The 26607-nt window shown below is 42.2% G+C and overlaps 1 protein-coding gene across 1 annotated transcript in view; it reads right to left on the bottom strand.

Annotated features, from left to right (window-relative positions):
• COL14A1 (collagen type XIV alpha 1 chain) overlaps positions 1–26607 on the bottom strand; it is a 521812-nt gene that overhangs the window by 310694 nt on the left and 184511 nt on the right. Inside the window, 3 exon segments of the mRNA XM_029591954.1 lie at positions 18769–18914; positions 20834–20963; positions 25922–26073. Of these exon segments, the coding sequence (XP_029447814.1) occupies positions 18769–18914; positions 20834–20963; positions 25922–26073 (428 nt within the window).

The raw sequence follows: 26607 nt of genomic DNA, 5'->3' as shown, positions 1-26607 counted from the left end.
GATGAGCTCCTGATGAATTTTTGAAGAGTGTTGGAAAAATTGCACAAGAGGCCAAAAAATAAAAAGGCATAAACTCTTCAATAAATCTGGCTATGCATCTTCCAAGAATGAAAGAAACCAGATGCAAATATTTGCTTAACTTTAGAAACTGGAGTGTAAATAGATTTTTTTTTTTTTTGCCTGTTTGGTTTCAATTGGCTGAGAGATCATGCTGGCATCAATGCTGTTTAAAAAAAAAAAAAAAAAGAGAAAGGTTGAATTGCTCCATAAAATGCAATGTTAAACACACACACACACACATACTCTGAAACAGAGGAAACAACTCTGTTTTCCCCTCTACCATTCTGATTTTTATGTCTTTCCTGATTTAAAAGTTTGAAAAACTTCTGTTTTGCCATTCCACCATCTCACCCTCACCCTTTATCCCCTTCCTCAGTATGATTCCAAGTTATTCAGGATGCGTCTGTGTTGACCCTAATCAGAATCCCATACATAAACACAAAGGGGCGGATTTTCAGAGCCCTGCTCGCGTAAATCCGCCCAAAACCGGGCGGATTTACGCGAGCAGGGCCCTGCGCGCCGGGAAGCCTATTTTACATAGGCCTCCCGTCGCGCGCAGAGCCCCGGGACTCGCGTAAGTCCCGGGGTTCTCGGAGGGGGGCGTGTCGGGGGCGTGTCGGGGGGCGGGCCCGGTCGTCGCGGTGTTCCGGGGGCGTGTCGGCAGCGTTTTGGGGGCGGGTACGGGGGCATGGCTACGGCCCGGGGGCGTGGCCGCGCCCTCCGTACCCGCCCCCAGGTCGCGGCCCGGCGCGTAGCAGGCCCGCTGGCGCGCGGGGATTTACGTCTCCCTCCGGGAGGCGTAAATCCCCCAACAAAGGTAAGGGGAGGGTGTAGACAGGGCCGGGTGGGTGGGTTAGGTAGGGGAAGGGAGGGTAAGGTGAGGGGAGGGCAAAGGAAAGTTCCCTCCGAGGCCGCTCCGATTTCGGAGCGGCCTTGGAGGGAACGGGGGGAGGCAGCGCGGCTCGGCGCGCGCAGGCTATACAAAATCGATAGCCTTGCGCGCGCCGATCCAGGATTTTAGTGGATACGCGCGGCTCCGCGCGTATCTACTAAAATCCAGCGTACTTTTGCTTGAGTCTGATGCGCAAGCAAAAGTAGGCTGATCGCGCTTCTTTTAAAATCTACCCCAAAGAGTGGACTTCTTAACAGGAGTTTTTATCAAGAGAGGAAATGATGAGATTATAATGAGAGGTGCACAGAGTTCAATCAAAAAAAGAACAACACAGTAACATAGTCTAACCAAATAGTCCATCCAGAGAAACACAAACATAGAAATGATGCCAGAAAAGAATCAAAATGGTCCATCCAGTCTGCCCAGCAAGCTTCTTATGGTAGTATCTGCCCCCCCTGTGCAGGTTACCCCATGTTTCTCTTAAGGGTAGCAACTGCTGCTCCGTGCAGGTATCCCCAAGTTTTATGATAGCCCATAAAAATTTACTGCAAGCAACATTTTTACTGGGTGATGAGCCTTTTTGAAAATTCAGACAATGCTACTTGACGTGCTTTGCCTATGGACTTGGCCATGAAGCAGTCCTGTGGTTTTTTTCTCTTATTTCTGTGCAACAGTTCCCCAGATCATAAATGTCGGGGCCTTCGTTGGTTGCTGTCTGAATCCAATTCCCCCTTCCCCCTTGCCATTGAAGCAGGGAGCACTGTAGGAGATGCATCAACAGTATCTTAGCCACCACACCAGGAAATTACTCCCATGCACTCTATTCTTCATTTCCATCCTCTAGGCTTTAGGGATCCAAGGTGTTTATCCCACACCCCTTTGAATTCTTTGACTATTTTTGTCTTCATCACTTCCTCCAGAAGGGCATTCCAGACATCCTCCATCCTCTCCATGAAGAAAGATTTTCTGATGTTGGTTCTGAGATGTCCTCCCTGGAGTTTCATTTCATGACCCCTAGTTCTAGTGATTTCTTTCCAAAGTGAAAGGTTTGATGGTTGTACATCATTAAAACCTTTCAGGTTTCTGAATGTCTGTATCATATCTGTATCAATCTCTCCTCGGATGACGTACGAGGAGAGATTGAAGAATCTAAATATGTACACCCTGGAGGAAAGGAGGAGCAGAGGAGATATGATACAGACTTTCAGATACTTGAAAGGTTTTAATGATCCAAAGGCAACGACAAACCTTTACCATAAGAAAAAAATCAGCAGAACCAGGGGTCACGATTTGAAGCTCCAGGGAGGAAGATTCAGAACCAATGTCAGGAAGTATTTCTTCACGGAGAGGGTGGTGGATGCCTGGAATGCCCTTCCGGAGGAAGTGGTGAAGACCAGAACTGTGAAGGACTTCAAAGGGGCGTGGGATAAACACTGTGGATCCATAAAATCAAGAGGCCGTCAATAAAGAGTGGGTGGCTCGCCAGAATGACGGCTACTGCCTGGAGATAATACCCTTATTCAATAAACATACACATGGTTACTGTGACTCAAACATCACTCTAAGCTTCAACAGCAAGAGGAAATGTGGAAAAAAGGATTTGCACTCACAAAGCCGGGAGTAGCTGGCTTGTTACGGCGGTTACTACCCCAAACCAAATGTGCCTGATACTTCACTTTCGATGCACATCCAGCATAGCTCTCTGCTCCAACAGCAGGGGAGAAGAAAAACTGATACTTCACGCATACCCAGCATAGCTTCAACGGCAGGGGAGAAGAAAAAAGGATTCACACTCACAAAGCGGGGAGTAGCTGGCTTGTTACGGCGGTTACTACCCCAAACCAAATGTGCCTGATACTTCACTTTAGATGCATATCCAGCATAGCTCTCTGCTTCAACGGCAGGGGAGAAGAAAAACAACCAATAAGGGCTGTATAACATAGTCTGGGTTAAAACAAATAAGCATGGGTGTAGCTTGCTTATTGCGGCGGTTACTACCCCTACTACCCCCTAACTAATCAAGCTAGATATTTCACTTGGATGCAGCCCCATCACTGCTCTCTACATTAATGGAGGGGGAGGAAGGGAAATAGAACCAAGAGCTAAAAGAAACAGATAAGTATGAGAGAAAAAATGTGTGAAGCTTGCTGGGCAGACTGGATGGGCCGTTTGGTCTTCTTCTGCCGTCATTTCTATGTTTCTATGTTTCTATGTTTCTATATCTCCCCTGTACCTCCTCTCTTCCAGGGTATACATATTCAACTCTTTCAGCCTCTTCTCATAGGACCTCCGATACTGACCCCACACCATTTTAGTCACCCTTCTCTGGATTACCTCCATCCTGTCTCTCTCTCTCTTGACATAAGGGCTCCAGAACTGAACACAGTACTCCAGGTGAGTCTTCACCAAGGACCTCAACAAGGGCAGCATCACCTCCTTTTTCTTACTGGTTATTCCTCTATGAAGTCCAGCATTCTTCTGGCTTTAGCTATCGCCTTCACATTGCTTCGCTATCTTCAGATCTCCAGATACTATCACTCCATGATCCCTTTCTTGATCCATGCACATCAGTCTTTCACCCCCCCCCCCCATCACATACAGCTTTTTTGGATTACCAAATCCCAGATACTTTGTATTTTTGGGCATTGAATCCTAGCTGCCACATTTTTGACCACTCTTAAAGCTTTCGTAAATTACTTTTCTTTCTCTCTACTCCTTCAGGCCTGTCCACTCTATTGCAGATCTTAGTATCATCCGCAAACAGACAAACTATCTTCTATCCCTCTTGCAATGTCGCTCACAAAAATATTGAACAGAACCTCTCCCAATACAGTTCCCTGTGGCACTCTGCTTACAAGGCTCTTTCTTCAAAGTAGGTTCCATTTACCATTACGCACAGTCTCCTATCAGTCAACCAGTTTGTTATCCTTGCTACCACCTTGGCACTCACACCCAAGTTTCTTATTTTATTCAGCAGCCTCCTATATGGGACCTTATCAAAAGCTTTGCTGAAATCCAAGTAGATCACATCAAGTGCTCTTCCACAATCTAATTCTCTAGTCACCCAATCAAAAAAATCAGATTTGTCTGACAGGACCTTCCCCTGGTGAATCCATGCTGCCTCAGGACCAGCAACTTACCAGATTGTAGATAGTTCAGTATCCTTTCTTTCAATAGCAACTCCATTAATTTTCCTACCACCGAGGTGGGGCTAACTGACCTGTAGTTTCCAGCCTCTCTGCAACAACTCTTACAAAGATGGACCATAACTACTCTTCTCCAATCTCACAACACCACTCCCATTTCTAGGGATTTATTGAACAAGTCATTCAGTGGACCAGCCATGACATCTCTGAGTTCCCATAGTATCCTGGGATGTACCTCATCTGGCCCCATGGACTTTCAGTTTTCCTAGCTCTGCCTCTTCCCGTACATTCTCTTCTGCAAAAGGAGTTGTGTCCTACCCATTCCCTTCTACGGTCTTGTCAACCAGCTATGGTCCTTCTCCAGGGTCTTCTTTAGTGAACACCAAACTGAAATATTTGTTTAATATTACTGCCATTTCTTTATCTGTCTTTACACATTGCTCCTTGTCACCTTTCAATTTCATTATACCACTTCGGGCTTTTCCTCTTTCTCTTATATATCTGAAAAATGTTTTTATCACCTCTCTTTATCTCTTTCTTCCACTTGATCTTTTGCTTTTCTGTTTTCTTTCTTCGTCTCCCTCAGTTTCATCAGGTATTCTCTGTGTTCCTCTTTTTGGGATCTTTTATACTTTCTGAATGCTGATCTTTTTGCCTTTATTTTTGCAGCCACCTCCTTTGAGAACCAAATTGGCTTCTTTTTCCCTGTACTTTTGTTTACTGTTATAAAATATAGATTTGTTGCCTTTTAATTTAGTTCACTATTGTTTCCACGTCACCCATTTTTTCCCAGTCTTCTAGTTCTTTCTCCAAGTTCATCCCTATTTTGTCAGTCTTTATTTTTTAAATTCAAAACTCAGGTCTTTGTGTGATTTTTCTGTATCTTATTCGTGATTGTCTGATGATCACTTGTGCTCAAGTGGGCACCTGTCCAGACACTAGACAAATTATTCCCATTTGTGAGCACTAGGTTAAGTATCACACCCTCCCTCATTGGTTCCATTATCATTTGTCTGAGCAGAGCCCCTTGGAGGGTATCCACTATCTGCCTACATTTTGTAGATTCTGCAGACGGGATACTCCAGTCTACATCCGGCAGACTAAAATCTCCCAACGAGCAATACTTCTCCCTTCTTCTCTATCTTATGGATGTCTTTGATCAGATCTCTACCCAGCAATCCTGTCTGAATTGGAGGCCTGTAGACCACACCGATGTAAATAGAAGCATTGTCATATTTTTTTAAGATAGCCCATAATGCTTCTTCCCTGCCCCACGTCCCTTGCATTTCAATTACTCCTTCTGATATAAAGCACTATTTCTTCCCCTTTCCTGTCCTCTGTCCTTCCTTAATGAGTTATAGCCTGGGACAGTTGTATCCCTGTCATGTGACTCCATAAACTAAATCTCTGTAGCAGCAACAATGTCCAAGTCCACTTCCAGCATTAGAGCATGAAGGTTGGGATTTAATTCCCCCGACTACAAGTATCTTTGCTCATAGCTTTCGAGCTTCTCTCCTTCAGCTTACTGCTCTTCTTAGACAACTTTTCTGTCTTATTCAGCTAATTTTTTTAAATTTCTTCACCCACTTCTAGGAGATGTTGGGGGCGACATTCCAATTTCCTTTTGCCACACCCATCTTTGAGATTAAATGCCCAGAAAATTTCATAAGGTAGTAACTCCCACTCCGTGCAGGTTACCCCCAAGCCTTATGTTAAGGATAATAATATTTACAATCAAAACCAGGCAACCTATAACAAATTTACTGCTAGCAACATTTTTACAAGGTGAGCAGCCTTCTTGATAATTTAGTCAATGCTGCTTGAATGTGTTTTGCTTTTGGACTTGACCATAGAAGCCGATCTGTGCTTTTTCCTTAATGTCTGCATATCCGTTCCATGGAACCATAAAAGTCAGGGTCCAGCACTGGCTGTCGTCTGAATCCAATTCCCGTTTTTGCCTTCCCCCCACCCCCGACATCAAAGCAGAGAACAATGTTGCAGTTACATCAAAAACATCAAGGCTAATTGATTAAGGGTAGAAAAATCCCCATGCTATCTGTTAAGAGTAGTATCTGACTCTTTGTGCAGGATACTTCCATGACCCTTTTCTTCATTTTTAATCTCTAGTCTTTAGGGATCCGCAGTATTGAACCCTTGCCCTTTTGAATTTGCTTACTATTTTCATGCTCACCACCTCCTCCAGAAGGGCATTCCATATATTCACTACCCTTTCTGTGAAAAAATATTTCCAAATGTTGACTTTGTCATTCCCCCTTGAGTTTCATTTCATGACCCCTAGTTCTACAGTTTCCATTCAAAAAGTTTGAAGTTTGTGCATCATTAAAACCTTTCAGATATCTGAAGGTCTGCATCATATCTCCCCTGCACCTCCTTCTCTTCCAGGGTATACATATTCAGATCCTTCAGCCTCTCCTCATAATTCAGACCCCTCCCCCCCACCACCACCACCATTTTGGTCCCCCCCTTCTCTGGACCGCCTATATCCTGACCTTATCATTTTTGAGATAAGGGCTCCAGAACTGAACATAATACTCCAGGTGAGGCCTCACTATGGTCCTGTACAAAGGCATTATCACCTCTTTTTTTCCTGCTGGTTATTCCTCTCTCTGTGTAGCCCAGCATTCTTCTGGCTTTAGCTATCACCTTGTCACATTGCTTTGCCACCTTCAGATCACCAGACATTATTAACCCAAGATCCCTGTTTTGGTCCATGCACATCAGTCTTTCCGAGCCCCCCCCCCCCCCAATCACATAAAGCTCTTTTGGATTGCCGCATCCCAGATGCATGATGCTGCACTTATTGGAATTGAATCCCAGCTGTCAAATCTTCGACTACTCTTCAAGATTTTTTTAAAATCACTTTTCATTCTCTCTACTTCTTCAAGGATGTCCACTCTGCTTCAGACCTTAGTATCATCTGCAAATAAACAAACCTTACATTCTACAAATTTGTTCACAAAGATATTGAACAGAATTGGTCCCAAAACTGATCCACTTAACATCATTCTCTATTCAAAGTAGGTTCTGTATACCATTGCATGTTGTCTCTTGTCAATCAATCAGTTTGTTCTCCACTCCGCCACCTTGGCAGCCACTGCAAGCTTCTCATTTTATTCAAGAGCCTTCTTTGCGAGACCCTAGCAAAAGCTTTGCTGAAATCCAAGGAGATCCTTGATCCAATTCTCTATTCTCCCAATCAAACAAATCAATCAGATTTGTCTGACAGGATCTTCCTATAGTGAATCTATGCTGCCTCGGTTCCAGCAACCCAGCTGATTGTAGATAGCTCACTATCCTTTCCTTCAACAAAGTCTCCATTAATTTTACCACTACTTAGGTGAGGCTAACCAGCCTGTAATTTCTAGCCTCTTCTCTGCTACCACCCTCACCACCATCACTCTTCTCCAATCTCAAGGCACCACTCCTGTTTTCAGGGATCTATTGAACAGGTCTTTCAGCGAACTAGCCAGCACATCTCTGAGTTCCTTTAGTATCATGGGATGTACCTCATCTGACCCTATGGCTTTTTCTGCTTTCAGTTTTCCTAACTCTTCCCATACATTCCCTTCTATAAATGGGGGTTGCATCTACCCCACTTCCACCCATTGCCTTGTCAACCAGCAACGGTGCACCTTCAGAGCCTTTTCTTAGTGAACACCAAACTGAAGTATTTAATATTTCTGCTATTTCTTCATATTTTTCCACACATTGCTCCTAGTCATCTTTCAATTTCAGTATACCATCTCGGGTCTTCCTGATTTCTTTGATATATCTGAAAGATGTTTGTAATCTCGCTTTACCTCTTTGGCAAACTTTCCTTCCGCTTGACCTTTTGCTTTCCTGATTTCTTTCTTCGTCTTCCTCAGTTTCACCCTGTATTCCTCTTTTTGGGATCCGTTATACTTTTTGAATGCTGTTCTTTTTGCCTTTACTTTTTCAATCATATCCTTTGAGAACCAGATTGGTTTCTTTTTCCTCTTTCTTTTGTTTACTTTAACATATAGTATAAATTTGTTGCCTTTGTAATATCTCCTTTTATGTTGGCCTACTGTTGTTCCATCTTACCTATTTTCTTTCAGTCTTCCAGTTCTTTCTCCAGATATGTCCCCATTTTGACAAAGTCTGTATTTTTGAAATTCAAAACTTGGATCAGCATGTGAATTCTCTGTATCTTATTTGCTATATTAAACCCATACTGTCTGATGATCACCGATACTCAGGTGAGCACCTATGCAAATGTTAGAGACATTGTTCTCATATCTGAGCACTAGGTCGAGTTATCACACTGTCTCTCATGGGTTTCATTATCATTTGTTTGAGTAGAGTCCCTTAAAAAGCATCCACTATCTCTCTACGTCTTGTAGATTCTGCAGAAGGGATAATCCAATCCACATCCAGCAGATTAAAATCGCCAATCAGGAACAATTCTCCCTTCTTTCCCAACTTTTGGATGTCTTTGATCAGATCTCTATCCAGTTCTTCTGTTTGAGTCAGAGGGCCTGTAGTCCACACCAGTGTAAATGGAAGCACCATTTTTTCAGGACAGCCGATAATGCTTCTTCCCTACCCCATGTCCCTTGCATTTCATTTGTTTGGATATTGTTTTTTGACTTAAAAAGAATAAAGACAGAAGAAATAAAAAGATTCTAAAAAAGAAAGAAGGAAGCAACTTTTAATTAAAAGTTGTTTTCTAGACTGGGTTGTTCAAACCAGTCCTTGGCTGTTATGGCCGCTGGCCGCGGTGGTCTGCGGCTGGGACCAAATACTCACCCGCGGCATCAGGTTGGTCCGGAGGCTCCTGCAGGAGCAGAGGGCCTCCTCCTCGCGGCCGTGGCCGCTGCTAGGCCGGCCACAGAGCCCACAAGGCTGAGATGACTCCTCCCCCTTCCTGCCTGCCTTAGAGCCACACATGCGGCTGAAGATAAGATTTAAAGGGGCCATGACAGGAATTTGTGGCTCCCTCCAGAGACTCCTCCCTCATTTTAGGTATTTAAGGCAAGGTCTGCTTCTCAAACCTTGCCTTGGTATTGAGGCTTCTTGCTTGGTTTCCGGTGCCCGTGTTCCTGGACTTGCTTGGTTCTTCGTCCCGCTTCTGCTCCTTCTCTTCGTTGGATTGACGCTGTAGCTCCTGACCTTCGGACTGGCTGTGGTGAGTTCCTGGCGTTGACTTCAGATTGGCTTTGGATCCTTCTCCTGTGTTACTCCTGGACTGGCTTCGGACCTCTCTCCCATCTGTTCCTGGACTGGCTTTGGATCGCTCTCTGGACTTCGACCGGGCTTTGGACTATCCTTCGACTTCTACTCCTGGACTATCTACGACCAGCTGGAGGTGCCAGCTGTCTGGAATCCCCGACCTGCAGGAGGCGCCTGCGTCCAGACCTTCATTAGTCCCAGCGGCCGGAACCCTACAGGCTCCTCCTGGGGGGATCACGTGCTTCCAGGGTGAAGTCTTCTAGCAACACTCATCTCATCGAGCCTTGCCCTCCGACGGTAGGGACCTAACAGGTTCTCTGTCCGTTTGGATAGCACCAACTCTACCTCGGAACAGGGGTCCACCTCCTGAATTCGTAACATTGGGTCCCTTGGCCAGTCAGTATTTCAGGATATCTTTAATGAATATGCATGAGATTTATCATATACTACCTCCCATGTATAAAAATATTTATCATGCACATTCATTAGGGATATCCTGAAAACTCAACTGGCTGGGGAGGGGGAGGACAGAGGATTGGTTAGAGCACCACTATTCTATGTGATTTTGGGCTTGTCATATACCTGGATATACCTGGCTGTTCCCTAGCTCCCAACAGATGTATCAAGAGTTTATGATAGCTAGTTTATAGCTTTGTAAAGGCTATGCAGCATCTTGGAGCACTGCTAGGAAGAAATAAGCATTCTCCTGGTGCAATAATATTGAAGCAACTGAAATGAAAGCAACCTGGGCTGTTTTGAAAAGGGGCAATGGCACCTCCATTTACACTGGTTTGCTACAGATTTCCATTTACACTGGTGTGTCTACAGATTTCCAACTCAGGTGGAGGAACTGGACCTGAAGACATCAAAAAGGTGGGAAAGAAAGGGAAGCTGGTATTGGTGGGAGATTTTAACCTGCCAGATGTGAACTGGAGAATCATGTCAATGGTTAAAAATAGAGATAATCTTCTTTCAAAGGACTATCATACAAATAGTGATGGACCTCACACAGGAAAGGGCAATGCTGGATCTCGTATTTATGAAAAGAGGCAATGTCTGGGTTCATGCTCACCTTAACACTTGTGACAATAAGACAGTATGGTTTTCAATAATAGCCAAGGCAGAGAGTAGTCATAAAAAATGAAAATTCCTGCATTTCAAAAATATCTACTTTGGTACCTTAACAAGGCAATGGCAGGATGGGCGAAGGTGGGTGGCATAAAGGAGCAATAGGCTAAAGGCATAACTGAAAGAGTAAGGATGAAACAATTAGAATTCAAAAAGTACAAAAGAAGACAAGAAAGAATATCTGGTAAAGCTGTAAAAAGCAGAAAAGAAACAGGGATGGCCAAAGCAAACATGGAAGAAAAGACAGCAAAAGAGGTAAAGTTAGATAAGTCTTTATTTACATATGTCAGTGAAATACGGAAGGCTCAAGGGGATAAAATCGAGAGAAGAGAAAGAGATGTGGAAAGAGTTGGGGGGAAAGCAGAAATGCTAAATAAATACTTCTGTTCAATTTTCACTGAATAAGGGGTTGAAGAAGGACCACTGATAGTTGTCAAGGGTACCAGGGCCGGTGCAAGGGGATTAGGCGCCCTAAGCGAGCCTTCTCCCTTGTGGCCCCCCCCCCCCCCCAGGTCTTGGCCCCAATTCCTATCTCATTCTCGATTACGCCCGCTGTGTGGTTTTCTGGGTCACGAGCAGGTTGGGCACTGCTCGAGGCCCGCCAAATCTCCTCTCCTCTTTGCCACCACTTGCGGCCCCATATGACTCGCACCCAATGGCGCACCAAGGGTCTCCAGTGCCCGGGGGCTAATGCATTTGTGTGCCTCTCCAGCATCCCCCCCTTAATCCTTCTTGTACTAATGCTTAAGGTCACAGAAAATCTGTGGCATCTCTAGACAGAAGAATTTGGGGGGGGGGGGGAGCCAAAATGACATTTCTTCATCACACCCACCTCTATAGCATGGATCCTGCTTTAAAATTGGTTATAAAAAAAGTGTTAATAAAAAAATCGAAAAGGTCTTCTGCGTAATTTTAAAAAGCTGGCCAATTTCACACTTCTAGTAAAACTACTATAAAATTATTTGATAGCCTCATTCAACTAATTCTATATGGTTATGAGAGTGAAGTCTGGAATATATAGGAAGGGACAGAATGTCAATATAAATCCTGCACCTCCAGTTCTCTAACTCTGTGCATCCACTGAAATTCCCCCAAACAATGGAGCTTGGATGTTTCCCTTACAGCTCATCATACTAAAAGATATTTTCAAATTCTGGTGTCACCTCACAGTAACAGCAGCACAAACACCTTCCACTGCCAGGCACATTGTGAACTAACACAAAACCCCGCAAAAAAGACACTCAAAATCTATACTGCAATCCCATCGTAACATAACAGTAATAACACCAAGGACTCAAACAATAACCCTACCTGGGAATAAGCAAAGGTAAATATTACACTGGGTCCTAGAATACCAATACACTACCTACTGAGGAAACAAAACAAACCCGATTGCTATAGATCCCTATACAGACACTACATGCTAGCAGAATCTCTCATCATGGTCACAGCAGAGAGCAGAGACAGACCCTCACCAAATACAGAATACAAAATAAAGGAGCACAAATTAGAAAAAACTGAAATGGAAACCCCAAGAAGCCAGACTCTGTGAATTAATAATGGAAAAACAGAACCACCATTCCTCATAAAACAATAAAATCAAGAAAAATAAAGCATCAGTTATAATAGTAAAACCATACTAATAAAATAATATTTTAAAACTACTGATAAATAGAAATTCTATTAATTAAAATCATATCATTTTTTACAATTTCCCAAACACCAATAAAATATTTCAAAACAGCACATATAGCAAATAACACCCAATAATTAAAACTAATAAGGATTTTAAAAAGCCCCTGCTGTCCATGCATGGGAGCTCTTGATTTCCAGTCACCCTGATATTGTCGAGGATTAGGTTATCCTCTCTCTTTCACACATACTCACATGTCCATTCTCTCTCACACATACACTGTCACATACATACACATTCATGCTCTTATACCCACCATAACCTCTCGCTCTCACAGAGACTGACATACTCTCATGGTGTAAGACACTCTCTCCCCCAACACACACTCCCCCCACACACACTCTTACTCCCCTGGATTTTCTCATACACACTCATGCTCTCACTGGCTCCCTCACATACACACAAACAAAACACACACACCCAGGCAAGCTCCCAAACATTCTCACACTGACCCCCGGGCAGGCTCCCATTCATTTTCACACCACTCCCTCCCCATCTCCCAGGCATGCACACATTCATTCTCACACACACAGACCCCCAGGCAGGCACCAATTCATTCACACACACACAGGCAGGCACCTATTCTCACACATTCAAACCCCAGGAAGACACCCATTCATTCTCACACACACAGACCCTCAGGCAGGCACCCATGCATTCACACACATACACCCCCAGGCAGACTCCCATTCATACACATGCACACACTAAAGGCAGACCCCCCTCTCTTTCTTTTGCCAGTAACCTCGGAACCTCTCTCATTCCTCTGCTGCCACTGTCACTGCTGCCGCAAGGCTATTGGGGAGGTGCTGATTGCTTTTACTGGCACTGAAGCCCATTCTGCTGCCTCCTCTCTGTAGGCCCTGTGGGCTTCCACATCCTCCATGTTGATCTCCTACATTGTGAGATCCACATAGAGAAAGTGCTACTCTTGCACATTCCCAAAGATTACATGTGCCAATCAGTAAAAAGTAATTTATTTTTTTTTACTTTGCTGTCTGATCTTAGTTTTCTTATCGGTTGGTCACAGGATTTTTTTTCCACCTTTCCTTTCTTATTTTTTTTTGCCAATTCCTTTTATATTGTCTTTTTTTCTATTTCTTTTCTCTCCATCTGTCTTCTTCCCTCAAACACACAGTCAGGTTCTCATTCTCACATGCTTTCTCTCTCTCTCTCTAACACACACAGGCTCTCACTCTCACCTGCTGTCTGACACACACACAGAGGCTCTCACATGCTGTCTCTGCAAACATTCAGGTCCTCACTCCCACACACAGTCTGTCAACTCATCTCATACACGCACACACACACCCTCTACAGGCCCTCAGCCTCTCTCTCACCTCTGGGCCTCCTCTTCACGGGTTGCCACAGGATGGGCTCTGCAGCAGCCCTGGTCTTCTCGGGCTGCCCGCAATGTGGGATTCGCGGCAGCCCATAAGCACTGCTCCTCTTTTGCACATGGCTGATGCTCCTCCTCCTTCCGGCACACGGCTGATGCTCCTCCTCCTTCCTGACCACGTGGCTCCAGCAACATTTTTCTTCCGGGGCCGCGGGAGTAGGAAGAAGGAGGAGTACTTGCAGACTTGGACGCGACCTTTTTTTTCGGGCCGTGGTGATGTGAGGTCCACCACGGCCCTGCCGATCTTCGGCGGCCATATGAGCCTTCTTGTCGGCCACCAGTGGCTCGGTGCCCCCTAATGCTAGGCACCCTAGGCGATCGCCTAGTTCGCCTAGTGCGTCCACTGGCCCTGAAGGGTACATATAGGAGTGGGTAGATGTGACACTATTTAAAGAACAGACTGTGTGCATCTAGCAATACTGAATGTGGGCCAAATGGGATTCATCCTAGGATACAAAAGGTACTCAGAGAGGTGCTAGTGGGTTAGATAGGACCTGTTCAATAGAGCTTTGGAGACAGGCTGTTGCAACTGTCCCTTCCCAACAGCTTCACTCCGCCTACCTTTCCTTCTTTGCACCTCCTCTTGCTGTGGATGGACGCCTGGCTGCCGCGGTGTCTGCCTGCCGTCCTCTCCAGTGTCCCCGGACCAGCTTGGGCGCTGCCTCCCGCCATGCTCCACTAGTACCTTAGGGTGTGCGTGTCGCACGGCCCTCACTCTTATTTCCTACTTGGCACGAATCTCTGATAACGTCACGCTGCCCGGATATTTAAAGCCTACAATGTTTGCTAGCCTTTGAGTTAGCAAGAGGATACCTTACGGATGGGATTCGCTCTCCGTACCTAGCTACTCTGCCTCCAATTCCCATTGGACTCTTAATGCTAATGGGGTACCCGCTCCTCGGGGGCCTCACTTGCTTTTCAGGTCGCTATCAGGAAACTGGTACTCGCTCCTCGAGGGCCCATGTTCCCTGACTCGCTGCCTGCTCCTACCTTCTCTTCTGCCTGGAAGGATTCGCCATCTTCAACATCAGTGAATACTACCATCTTCATCTCAGAGCTGTTCCCTGGGACCAGGTACTCACTCCTCGAGGGCCTGCCTCTGTTCCAGTCCTAGTGCCATCTCCTACGTGGAACCGCTGTGTGAGTACATCTCCTTCAAGCCTCTCAGCTCTCAGGGATCAGGTACTCGCTCCTCGAGGGCCTGCTCTCCCTATCCTGGGGTTCTCCATACTGGGGCTTGAGCATATTCCACTGTACTCATTATTCTCAGTTCTTTCCACTACAGCACTGCTACTGGAGGAGTCGCTGTTCCAGCGCCTGAGGGATACTAGCCCAGCCAGGCTACTTCTGCTGCTCACTACTGGCACCTCTGGTGGCTTCATCACATTGTCTAATAAAAGATCAATCTCTGTGTTTGTGTGTCCTAAGCTGAGCCTGACCTGTGGACCCTCACGGGACTTCCCCCCGTGGGCATGGTCATCTGCCACAGTGTCCAAGGGTCCACCCAAACCTCACTATTTATAAAATAGGTATCATCTCACAGGAATGGAGAAGGGCCCTCTTCAGAAAAGAGGTAGGTCGATGGAGAAGTTTGCCTTTTTGCAGATGATACAAATAGTTGTTCATTCTGTTTACCCTCTGCGGGAGTTGACTGAATGAGAAGAGATGTAAGAAAGCTTGTGGAGTAGTTGAATACTTGGCAGTTAAGATTCAACAGCAAAAGTGCACAGTCATGCATTCAGAGTACAGAAATCAACAGGAGCAGAATGAGCTGATATGCACTGATCAAGGGAGATTTGGGGGTGATAATATCTGATGATTTCAAGGTAGTGATTTATCATGATAAACCTATGGCCAGCGCCAGGAGGATGCTTAAGTGTATAGGGTGAAGCATAACCAGTAGAAAACAAATAGTGCTATTGCCTCTTTACAGGTCATTGATGAGTCCTCACGTTGAGGCCTCACATTGGTAAGGTGCTCAGTTCTGGAGGCTGTATCTTGGAAAAGATATAGAGAAGCTAGATATTTGCTCAAAGGTAACCAAAATGGTGGGGGTTGATACCAAAAGCCCTATGAGATGAGACTGATGGATCTCAATATGTATACTTAGGAGAGAGGTGAGAAAGGGGATAATCTGAAAGATATTAATGTCCAAGACGCAAAATGTTTTCAGTGGAAAGGACATCGTACAAGTAGGGGTCATGATATGAAGCTCCAAGGAGGTAGATCAGGAATAACATGAGAAAATATTTTTTTCATGGAGAGGATTGTGGAGATAGGGAAGACAAAAACAGTAACAGAATTGAAAAAAAGCTTGGGATAAACATGGACAATCCCTAGTGGCATGAGAATGGGAATGAAGCACTCAGATAAATTGCATAGAGAGGCAAAATCAGCAGTGATATGACTGCATTGTGCTTCCTAAAAGGCACGTGCATGGAGCAGCAATTAGATCTCCAAAAGACACATAGAAGAAGTGGGAATTTGTATGTACACCTACCCAAATTGAACAAATTGCTATTCAGCAGACTGGATAAGCCATTTTAGTCTTTATCTGTGTCATTTACTATGATATTATATTTCAACTCATGAACTAATTTTACTTATTGGTTACTTTCTCTATCTGTGCAGCCTTGGGTACCATTTGAACTTCTTTTACTTTTTTTTTTTTTGGATCGCAGTTTCCAGCAGAATCAGAACCAGGACTGGAAGTCAATACCATAAGCCTTCAATTGGCACTACCTGGGGTATTTTACCTCTAATTTTATCTCCACCTACTTGGGACAACTTTTGGTTAGGGACACTCATCTCATATCCTTTTAAAGCATGTAATTGTGGCACCTGTGTCTAGCCACTGGGTGTCGCTGTTGTGTGATGATGAAGGCCTCCTTTCCCATAGGGCCTGAGAAAAAGAGTCCTGGCCTGTGAATGAAATCCAGACCCTCTGTATGGCAGTGCACAGAGCTGCCTCTGAGGCAACAGGCTGGCCCTATTTCTCCCACTTTCTGAGCTGATGAAGTTGAAATGATTCTTTAACCAAGGCGCATACAAATTACTGTATTTTTTGCTCCATAAGATGCACTTTTTTTTCCCCCAAAGTGGGGGGAAAATGTCTGTGCATCTTATGGAGCGAATATAATTAAAAAAACCCAACTAACTACAACCCCCCACCCTTCTGACCCCCCCCCCCCCCCAAGACCTGCCAAAAGTCCCTAGTGGTCCAGCGGGGGTCCGGGAGCGATCTCCTGCACTTGGGCCATCGGCTACCAGTAATCAAAATGGCGCCAACGGCCCTTTGCCCTTACTATGTCACAGGGGCCGACCAATGGCACCGGTAGCCCCTGTGATATAGTAAGGGCAAAGGGCTGTTGGCGCCATTTCTTTTTGATTACTGGCAGGTGATGGCCCAAGAGCAGGAGATCGCTCCTGGACCCCCGCTGGACCACCAGGGACTTTTGGCAGGTCTTGGGGGGGTCAGGAGGGTGGGGAGTTGTAGTTAATTAAATTTAAAGGGTTGGGATGGGGGGGATTTGGGGGTTTTTTCCCCCACAAAAAGAGAACGATAAAAGTTTTAAGATATGGGGAGTGGACCGAAATGGCCATCCCGAAAACGAAATGGGGACAAAAAATTTGCTAATTTGCTCCATAAGACGCACAGACGCCGGTTTAGCACACCACTTTTTTATTTTTCCCTTCTGAATCCTAGGTGCTTCTTATGGTCCAGTGCGTCTTATGGAGTGAAAAATATGGGAATTCCATTCAGAATCACTGTATGAAGATCTGTCCCATAATTTATTTCTCTGAGATTTTTTGGCTACAAAGCACTGACAGGATGAGTGAATTCCAAAGCAAAACTGAAATGTTTAGTCATTCTGGAAGAAAATGATTTTGCTTAAAATCTCCAACCCATATATCAGTGCTATTTTTCATGGGATCATGAATAAAATAATAGATTTAAATATGATTTGGTCCACATGTTTCACTGTCAAAACAAAGTAGTGTTTTAGCTGTGATTTCAGTGTTGCGAAAGATGTTTGAGGGACCTGCTTAGGCTTAAGTAATCAAAATGTGCATGCGTAGAGTTGAAAGATGAAGAAACTGAGCCATAGGCAAGGTTCCAAGTCCCGATACCCAAGAGGCTGATATACTAATCTGATAAAAATGTGTAAAGTCTGTTTCATGTCAAAAAAATGACAAATAGCACGTGTTTTTTGCCATTTCGGCACACGAAGCAGACTTTATAAAATTTTTCAGCTTCTCAAATAGTAAAATTTTGCACATAGTTTTTAATCAGTTGCTGCCATTCAAAATTATGCAAAGAGGCTCGTGAACCTTTAGCGCATGGTAAAAACCACAGGTGAAATTTGCTTTGCAAAAACCTTTTTTTTTTGCTAGCAAATTAAATTAAACACACTTCCACCGTACGCCATTAAAGTTTTTCAGAAACTTCACAGCAAAACTATGCACACTGGTTTTCTGCCAGGCTCATTTACATGTAAATTCCAGTAGAAAAATAGCATGTGCAGAATCAGAAATAACCTTCAAAGAAATTTAATAATGATAGTCAAGCTAACATGTCCACACCTAGCTATCAACCACTCTTATCCAAAAATGTAACAATATCAGTATAAACAATCCCGGCAGTTGTTTGTTTAGTATGAATAGCAAGTTCACCTTTTATATACTAAAGGATTTATACTGATATTGTTACATTTTTTTTAATAATGGTGGTTGGTAGCTAGGTATGGATATGTTAGCTTCAATATAATTATGCAATTTGTTTCAGGGTTATTTATTTGACATATTTTTTGTTATTTAGTATTTTTGTCATATTATGTTCTTGTGTTTTTGTGGGGGTTTGGATTTCTATTAATTTCAATTATAAGTTTGCATTTATTGCATTTGTAATTTTGTATAGGATAATCTGATTGTTTTGCTTTATAACGGTGAATTAATTTGTTATGTGTTTGTATAAAGAGTAAATGTGATTTGTTTTTCATTTTAATGAGAGGTTACCATTCTTTATTATTTTTTTGCTTTGTATGGTACCTGCTTAATTCCTTTTATTAAAATGAATCATCTATTGAGTTCTGAGAGGAAATAATGATCTAGATTCTTAGGCTCTGAATTAATTGCACAATCATTGACACTGTAAATTCTCGAGCAACTCTGCACGTAGCAGCACTGAAGTCCGCCCACCCTTAAAGTTAGAAGTATTAAATCTTCAAAGCATTACCTCCTTTTCATCTGCTGACAATCCCTCAGTGAGGGGAGCATAGAGAAGCATATAACCAGTGGTTCCTTTCACTCCGGTCCATCTGGTCCTCATACTGTTGTGAGTTACATCATACAACTCAAGATCAGATGCCATTGGCAAAGCAACTGCAAAAGAAAGATGCAAAGCACTCCTACTTGTCTGATGTCCACGGAAACTTAAGTTTTTAAAATGGATTTCACCAGAACAATTTAATTGTAGTCTGTCAGCTGAAAACTATTGGTAATAAATGTGTTATATATATATATATTTAAATATAAAACACTCATACTGTAAATGTGTAGATAACCTAAGAGATACATTAGCATGGACAGCAGTTGCTTCCCAGGATAAGGTTCTTGGCCTTTCATTTCTCTCCAAATATTGTTCATATTCTACTTTAATAGAAGAGGTAAAACTTTTATTGTGACTACTTGCTGTTTTCAGGAAGTTCTCTGTGCAGTCACAAGTGTTACCTGTTTAAACTTTGGATGTCTAAGGATGGTATTAGAGCAGACATGTTGATGCCTTCCGGAGCAGCACTGCAATTCACTTAGATCCATAAGCATGAGAAGGATCAAAAGAAACTTTCAAATTCCTTAAATGTTTATTTCTCTTCATGAAGACAATAAACATCTGAATCTCACATGTATCTCACCACATACGATGTGCACAGACACCTCGTCTGCTTTAATGAGGTAGAATTCAATGAAAGGAAATGCATGTATTTTTCTATTATTATTAGTTACTGTTACTATAGCTGCAAGGAGGAAAGCAAGCAATAAGTTAACAATAAAAGGCTCTCAGCCTAGAGGTTCTCTCTTATCATTGCCTATTTTATAAATGGAGAAAGTCAGTCATATCTCTCGCACATTTACCCAGCCTCTTATTACACATGCACACACTGATTCACTTATCCTCTGTTTTATACAAGTACACAGTCACCAAGATACTGTCTCTTATACATACATGAAATCTTCCTCGTGATCATCATATTTATATATGCACTTTTACTCCGCCTCTGTCTGATATATGCACACATACTCATTTAGTCTCTGCCAGTAGTATACATAGCACTTGTTCATACGGACTCTATCATACACTCTTCCAGCCTCTATTAAACACACATACATACGTGCACTCTCCCAGTCTCTGTCACAGACATATGCGGCCACTTGGCCTCTGTCGAATACAAACCCACTTCTGCTCATTCAGTGACATGCCACCATAGTTGCCCATATTGATCACACATTTACTTACATAGGCTTGTCTCTCCTACATCCTCGCCTACATCATCACACACACAGACACCTTCAACAAGAGACTCACTTCCCCTCCAGTAGCTTCCCAATCTTTTCCTCCTTAACCACATTTCTCTATTCACACCACCTTCCCATTCTCCTTCAGACTTTTGAGTTTATAGTTTAGCTTAGTTTACTCAATTTCACGAATTGCCTTTCTTTACAGTCAATCAAGGCGATGATGATGCACAATAAAAAGTCAAATGTCTACCTTCCGCAGTAGCTATGTCTGTCACAGGACAATGTACTGCTGAAATGGTCTTTTTCTTTTGGAAGGTAAACAATCAACTCACTACATTTTTCTTTCAGGACATGCCTAACCAGCGCTGGTTTTAACACACCGCATGCATGGACTTGTAATCATGCATTTCTTAAGAAAATCAAAGCTCTGGGGCCAATTAGTAAACCTAGTGGATATAATCCACTGCTGCTACAGTGTCTCTTTTTTTCTGCTAGGGGATCTATGTGGCAGGTATTTGGGATGCGTGCAGCAATTTCTTCATTTGTACACCTGGGCATCGTGCTACGCTAAAGATCTCTGCAGCCACCGTTCTTTGATGCTTATTGATCTATGCAGGTATTTTGATGCCATGTCGTGAAAGGCCATCCTCGCAAACAGACTAATCAGCCAATTCCTTAATTGTGATGCACCCCGAGGTAAAAAGAAAAATGCAAGAATTTCTTTTTTACCTGCGGGACTGGTTTATTTTAAAACTTATCTTTTTGACTGTTCTTGCAGTACTTACGTGTGGTTTCGGTGCCGCGCAGGCCCTCGCTGGCAGCGTTGATATATACAGCAAACACTGCTAGCTGGTATTCAGTCAAAGACATGAGGTTCTTCAGTACTACTGTAGACACAGTTCCATCAACCACAACCTATTAAGGAAGAAAGAGTCCGCTGCATAAAAACAATTCTGCTCGTATAACTGTAGGTGCAGATGATTCCCTATAATGGCATGTGACCTCTCACAGAAAATAGAATGGCAGGGTACAATCGGTACATTTGCACTGTGAGTGTACCTTATAGAAGGAAGAGGTTTTCAATGAGGTGGAAATCCTGGCACGGCACTAGTGTGAGTATTCACATATTTGCATTGCATTTAAAAGCCAGTGAGGCAGGAGTGACCGTGGATTTCTCTTGTCCAAATCAGGACTTGGGGTCAGTAAAGGGGTAAAAGGGGGATTATGGGGGTATTGGGTAGTGGCTGGGTTTGGATCCAGATGCTGGGACAATCTTTAGGGGCAAAGGGAGGAGTCTGCTTTGTGAGGGGCGGTATCGGAGGTTGAGGTGGGAACTTTCATCTGCAGTGATGGTGGGAGGGATCATCACTGGGGGTAGATGCCCCTTTAGTGATCCTGGAGGAATTCTGAGAGCATCAGTAGGTGCATTAGCTTGGTGAAAGTTACCTTTCTGAGGCTTCTCATGAATTGAGAAATGTATTGTAATATGTATTGTCTTTTTAGTATAAATGAGTTGTTTTGCAACTCATTCATTTTTTACTTTCAAGAAACTCCTAGATTATAGATGCAGACTCCCAAATTAAATCTCCGCTTATGCTATCATTTAGGACCTAAATACATTTTTACAATCCCTAATCGTGCAGAACATACACCGATATAGAATCCTTGCATTTTTAAGCATCTCCTACAAATTATCAGATGAAGCCATGGTTGATAAAGCTTAATGAGTTGCCTTTTAAATCAAGAGATGTTTTGCCACTCCATGTAGGATGCGCTCCGAAAACATTTTCAGTTTGGTTCATTATTTCAGAGTTTGGTTGACTTTTTTTGCTACTGAAACTTTTTATTAAATTTCCACAGTCAAAAAAACAAAGAAAATATGATGGCAGAAAAAGATTGTAAGGTACAGTGCTTCTTATGCACAGTTGGTAACTGTGTACAAACTTTCTCAAATATCTACCCCCTCCCATGATTCTTCACCCAACCACTGTACATGAGCATATCCACAGAAAGCCAAATCTTCCTCCAGCTCCCCTTTATAACTCTCCTCCTCCCTCCCCCGCTCCCTGCCAATTAAATTTAAGCCTCCTTACAAATGGAAACTTAGACTACATGGGTAACACCATACATTGCAAATTCCTCTGCCAAATATGCCCTGTGTGTCTTTCAGAAATGTCTCATGGATAATTCACCTCTTCTAGCCCTAGCAGAAAGACTCGGAATATAGGCTCCCCAGTTTCCCAAGCTGTTTTTCCCAGCCTATATTGCATTAAAGCAATGAGAAGGCAGCCCTTTCCTCCCTCCAACCAACAACATTCCCTTCTTTCCCTTCAAAAATCTTTTTCTGATATATCATCTTGTTTTCAACTTCCAGGAAAGAGGATTCATCCAGTATAACCCCTTCATGTACCTTAGAAAAAGGCCAAAACTGATGCCCCAAAGTCTCTCTTACTGCCTTTTTCATTTGGCAAATATCTGACTGGGCCACTTCAGCTTTGAATGCTTGTAACTGGGAGATATAAGCTCTCCTTAACACCTTATACTGCGTTTCTCTTAAAGAAATATTACACACTAGGCCTGGAACCTTTGAAAAACATTTGGCCAATTAGGATCTAGTAAGCTTTAAATCTACTTCAGATTTATACTTTTGTATCAACTCCTTACATTCTCTAATCAGCCCACATGCATTTTGCCACAAAATTGAGACTGATATAACCCCAAGTTGATCAATTTAAAACAAATCTTCTAATTTCAAGTTTAATTCACCAGTTACATTATTTTTTTTATACTCAGTGAGGTTATATATAATCTTAATGTCCTCTTTCCTAGCTCATATTTTTGCTGAAGAATGGAAATGACCTTGGGGATAGCTTGAATGGAATGGAAGTTGGTACTACCCCCAAAAAATAAAAAATAAAAAAACTTGCTAGGCAGATTAGATGGACTGAATTGGTCTTTATCTGCCACCTTTCACTTTCTTCTCAAACCTGCACTCTCGTTGCCCAGTTGGGTTTGTTTTTCCCCTCCCCCATCTCCTTGTTTTAATGTATTTTCCGCTCATTTTGCTAAAATGTGAACCGGCATGATGTCTCGCACTAATGCCGGTATATAAAATCTATTAAATAAATAAATAAATATGTTAACATGCTGCTAAGTTACTAAGTTCCTAAAAGGAATGCATCACACCTTCATCTTTAACTGTATGGGCAAGTTCTTGAATTCCCCTTTTCGACGAGAGTCTGAAGACTCTTGTCTCAGTCCCAAGAGAGAAATCCATATTCCCACAGTGGTTATGACACTAATTTGTACAGAGATTCTTCCAAAGGAATATTCAAAACAGTAGCCTTCAAATGGGCCAGTAATACTTCAACCTTAGCATGTACGAAATTACACAGATGCAGAAGGCTAACAAAGCTCTTTTCATATTCAAGAGGAATAAACACATCAGTCCTGAAGATGCTGTAGAATACAAGCCAAGTGGTACTGACCCAAATCAAACAAACTAAATCCATCCTTCTGCCATTCACCCCATAAAAATGTTAAGGGTATACATGCCTCATAAGCTCCAAAAATAAACCGAGTGATCAGTCTTGCAGGTCTTTTTTTTTTTTTTTTTTTTAGTAAACACAATGGCAAGATTTAGAGGGTATAAGCCACTTAGAAAATAGTGTCATCTTAAATAGGTTAATCCTGCCTAAAGTTTGACTTTTTGTAATAATTATGTATATCATTATGTATATTGCTTAGGGCCTAGGCATAAGCAATTAAGAAATTTTAATAAATACAAATACAAAGAGGAAATAATCCTTAGTGCTGAAACTTAGCTCTAATTGATGCCATAACTGGAGAGACATTTTACTTATATAACTTCCTTAAGTCTGCTGGCAATCTGAAACCCACATAACTAAAGTAGTCCTTTGCTCATTACAAAGGAAAGTCAGGTCCCCAATTAGGTTTCACAATTTATTGTACTGCCAATGACTCCAATTCATCTAAACTTAGTTTCAATCCCTAAAGAGAGCCAAAAATTGAAAACTCCTGAATTAAATACTGCAAGGAATCTATAGGATTAATAATATGCATAAATACCTAAGTACCTGAATGTAATCTGCTTTGAAGTACCTGAAAAAGTGGAATATAAATCAAATAAATATATATATATATATATATATATATATATATATATATATACACAATATGGACCAGCATATCATTGGCAAAGACAGTAATCTTAAATTCTTGTTCTCCCAACTGCACCCTTTCAATCTTCTCATTGCTTTGTATTATTCTTATTAATGGCTCCAGGGCCAATAAAAATCATGAGGAGGAATAAGGGCATCCTTGATGATTATCCTGCTGCAAGTCAGATTCCTCAGATTTTACACCATTTGCCAACATGGCCACCCTAGGGTTAGAATACAACATTTTCAACACCCTAAAAAATTCTCACAGATACCACAGTTTTCTAAAACTGAAAGCAAGTTATCCTACTCCATGCAATTAAATGTTTTTTCTGCATCAAAACAGAGAAGGGGCATTTGAATATTTAAAAAAACCTAAAAAGGCTAAGATCTCACACATATTGGTTAACGGGTATCTCTTCCTTACCATCTTTATTCAAAACATAATTTGGCAAAAATCATGGCAAATCTCTCTGCCATCATTTTTGCTAGCAACTAGGGTCAACATTTAGTAAACAAATTGACCTATAAGATTCCAGTTATAATGGATCCTTATCTCCTCTCAGCAATTAATGTGATGATTAAGGCTTTGTATATGTCAAACATAAACCTTCCCTTTTACATTGCCCCCGTGACCATTGCCCCTTAAGGACGCTCTGTTTTACCCTGTAAGATTGTGTAAAATCTGTCTCATAACCATCTGGTCCTGGGGTCTTGTATATCTTGGCCTGCCTAATAGTCATATCGCTGCCAATTGCTCTAAACTAATTCAAGGGAGATTTAACTTGTTTAAATATCTAACAAGAACTTCTCATTTCTGCCTGCCTCAGTCTATGGAACTTGATAATAGTCCTGGAAAATTCTGCAAATTCTCTCCCTAGAGGTTTTTAAGTTCCCTTTCTTGTCTCTTATTGAGAAAACACATTTCTGATCTTCCCAACTCTTAGTACAGAAATCTAAAAGCTTCTCTGGCCTATTTCCAAATTTAAACAGTTTAAATTTATAGTGTGGATTGCTTTCTGGGAATTGACCATGGCCAGAGATGGAGCAATATGCACCGCCATACAGTGCCACAATACAGAAAGCAAAGGAGGAGAAGGGCTCAGAAAGGAGCAGCTTGCCTCACGAGGAGGAATATAAGGGAAGATGACAGGGGAGTAATATGGAGCTGCAGAGGAAAGGTGCTTTTAGGTGAGAAGATCTATAGAATGACAGGCTTAAGCAGGTCTCTCTGTCCACCAGTTTAGTGACTTTTTTTCATATTTCAAACAGTTCATTCTCCTATCTCAAAATTTCCTCAGTTCAGTCTACCTCCCAGGCCCATTTCCCTCCCATCCCATTTCCAATTCATGCATATTCATCGCCTTGATTTTAATGCAAGTAAAGCGATTTATCAAATAAAGTAAACTAAATATAATTTCACACATACCTCTTTTTAGTAATAAAATGACCATACTGTGTAGCCCATTCTCTTTTAAAATATATTACTAAAAAGAGGTATGCGTGATTTTATAGTTTAATGTAGTTGATGAAAATAAATATGCATATAAAACATAACAGCATATAGGAATGTACAATATAATAGCACATGAAATGTAACTTCTCTGGTATAAGCTGGTTGGCACTTTCTAGCTCCTGGTTTTTTTTTAAGGGTTTTTTGTTTTTTGGGGGGGGGGGAGAGGGTATAAATACCTCTTCTGGTTGTCCTCCTCTTGTCGGATAAAACACAACTCTGTACTTTTCCACTTTGCCTGGTGCATGATTCCAACTAATGCGAAATCCCCTGGCTGTTACTTCAGACGTTACTAAATTTGTTGGCACTCCCCAAGTGCCACGTGAGGCTCCTGAGATTAATAAGGAAACCAAAAGAATGTTTGCTTTTCTCTTCTGAGAATAACCATATTTTGTAAATCTGATCCAAAGCTTCCTCAACACTAAAAGCTGAACCAACTTGAAACAAGTGGAAAACTCTAAGCTGTGAGAGAGTACAATAATTGGCAGATGGTATGAAGCAAAAAGACAATAATACAGTCTCTAGAATACTACAGCAGGTCTCTTTACTATGAATATATTTTCTCTTTGCTCACTGGAATGTTTTGCACTAAATTTCTGTTACTATAGATATAAAATGTATTATATAGCATATTGCGCTGCAATTTGAGTTTAGACACTATGTAATAATATGTTAGTGTTTAAGCCCTAATAGTTCAAATGAATTTATAACATATCTAAGTATTCATTAGCATAGCTTGTGACAATAATTTTAGTCAGCAGAGCCACACATCTTCAAGTCGTAACTCAGACACGTTCTTCTTGAGGAGAATAATATACACATGCATGTATCAGGTCTCCACATGGACTCTTTCATGCTAACCTTT

Source organism: Rhinatrema bivittatum, chromosome 2, assembly GCF_901001135.1.
Source record: "Rhinatrema bivittatum chromosome 2, aRhiBiv1.1, whole genome shotgun sequence".
Classification (NCBI taxonomy): domain Eukaryota; kingdom Metazoa; phylum Chordata; class Amphibia; order Gymnophiona; family Rhinatrematidae; genus Rhinatrema; species Rhinatrema bivittatum.
The sequence above is the reverse complement of the archived record's forward strand: the minus strand, read 5'-3'. Positions and strand labels throughout refer to the sequence as shown.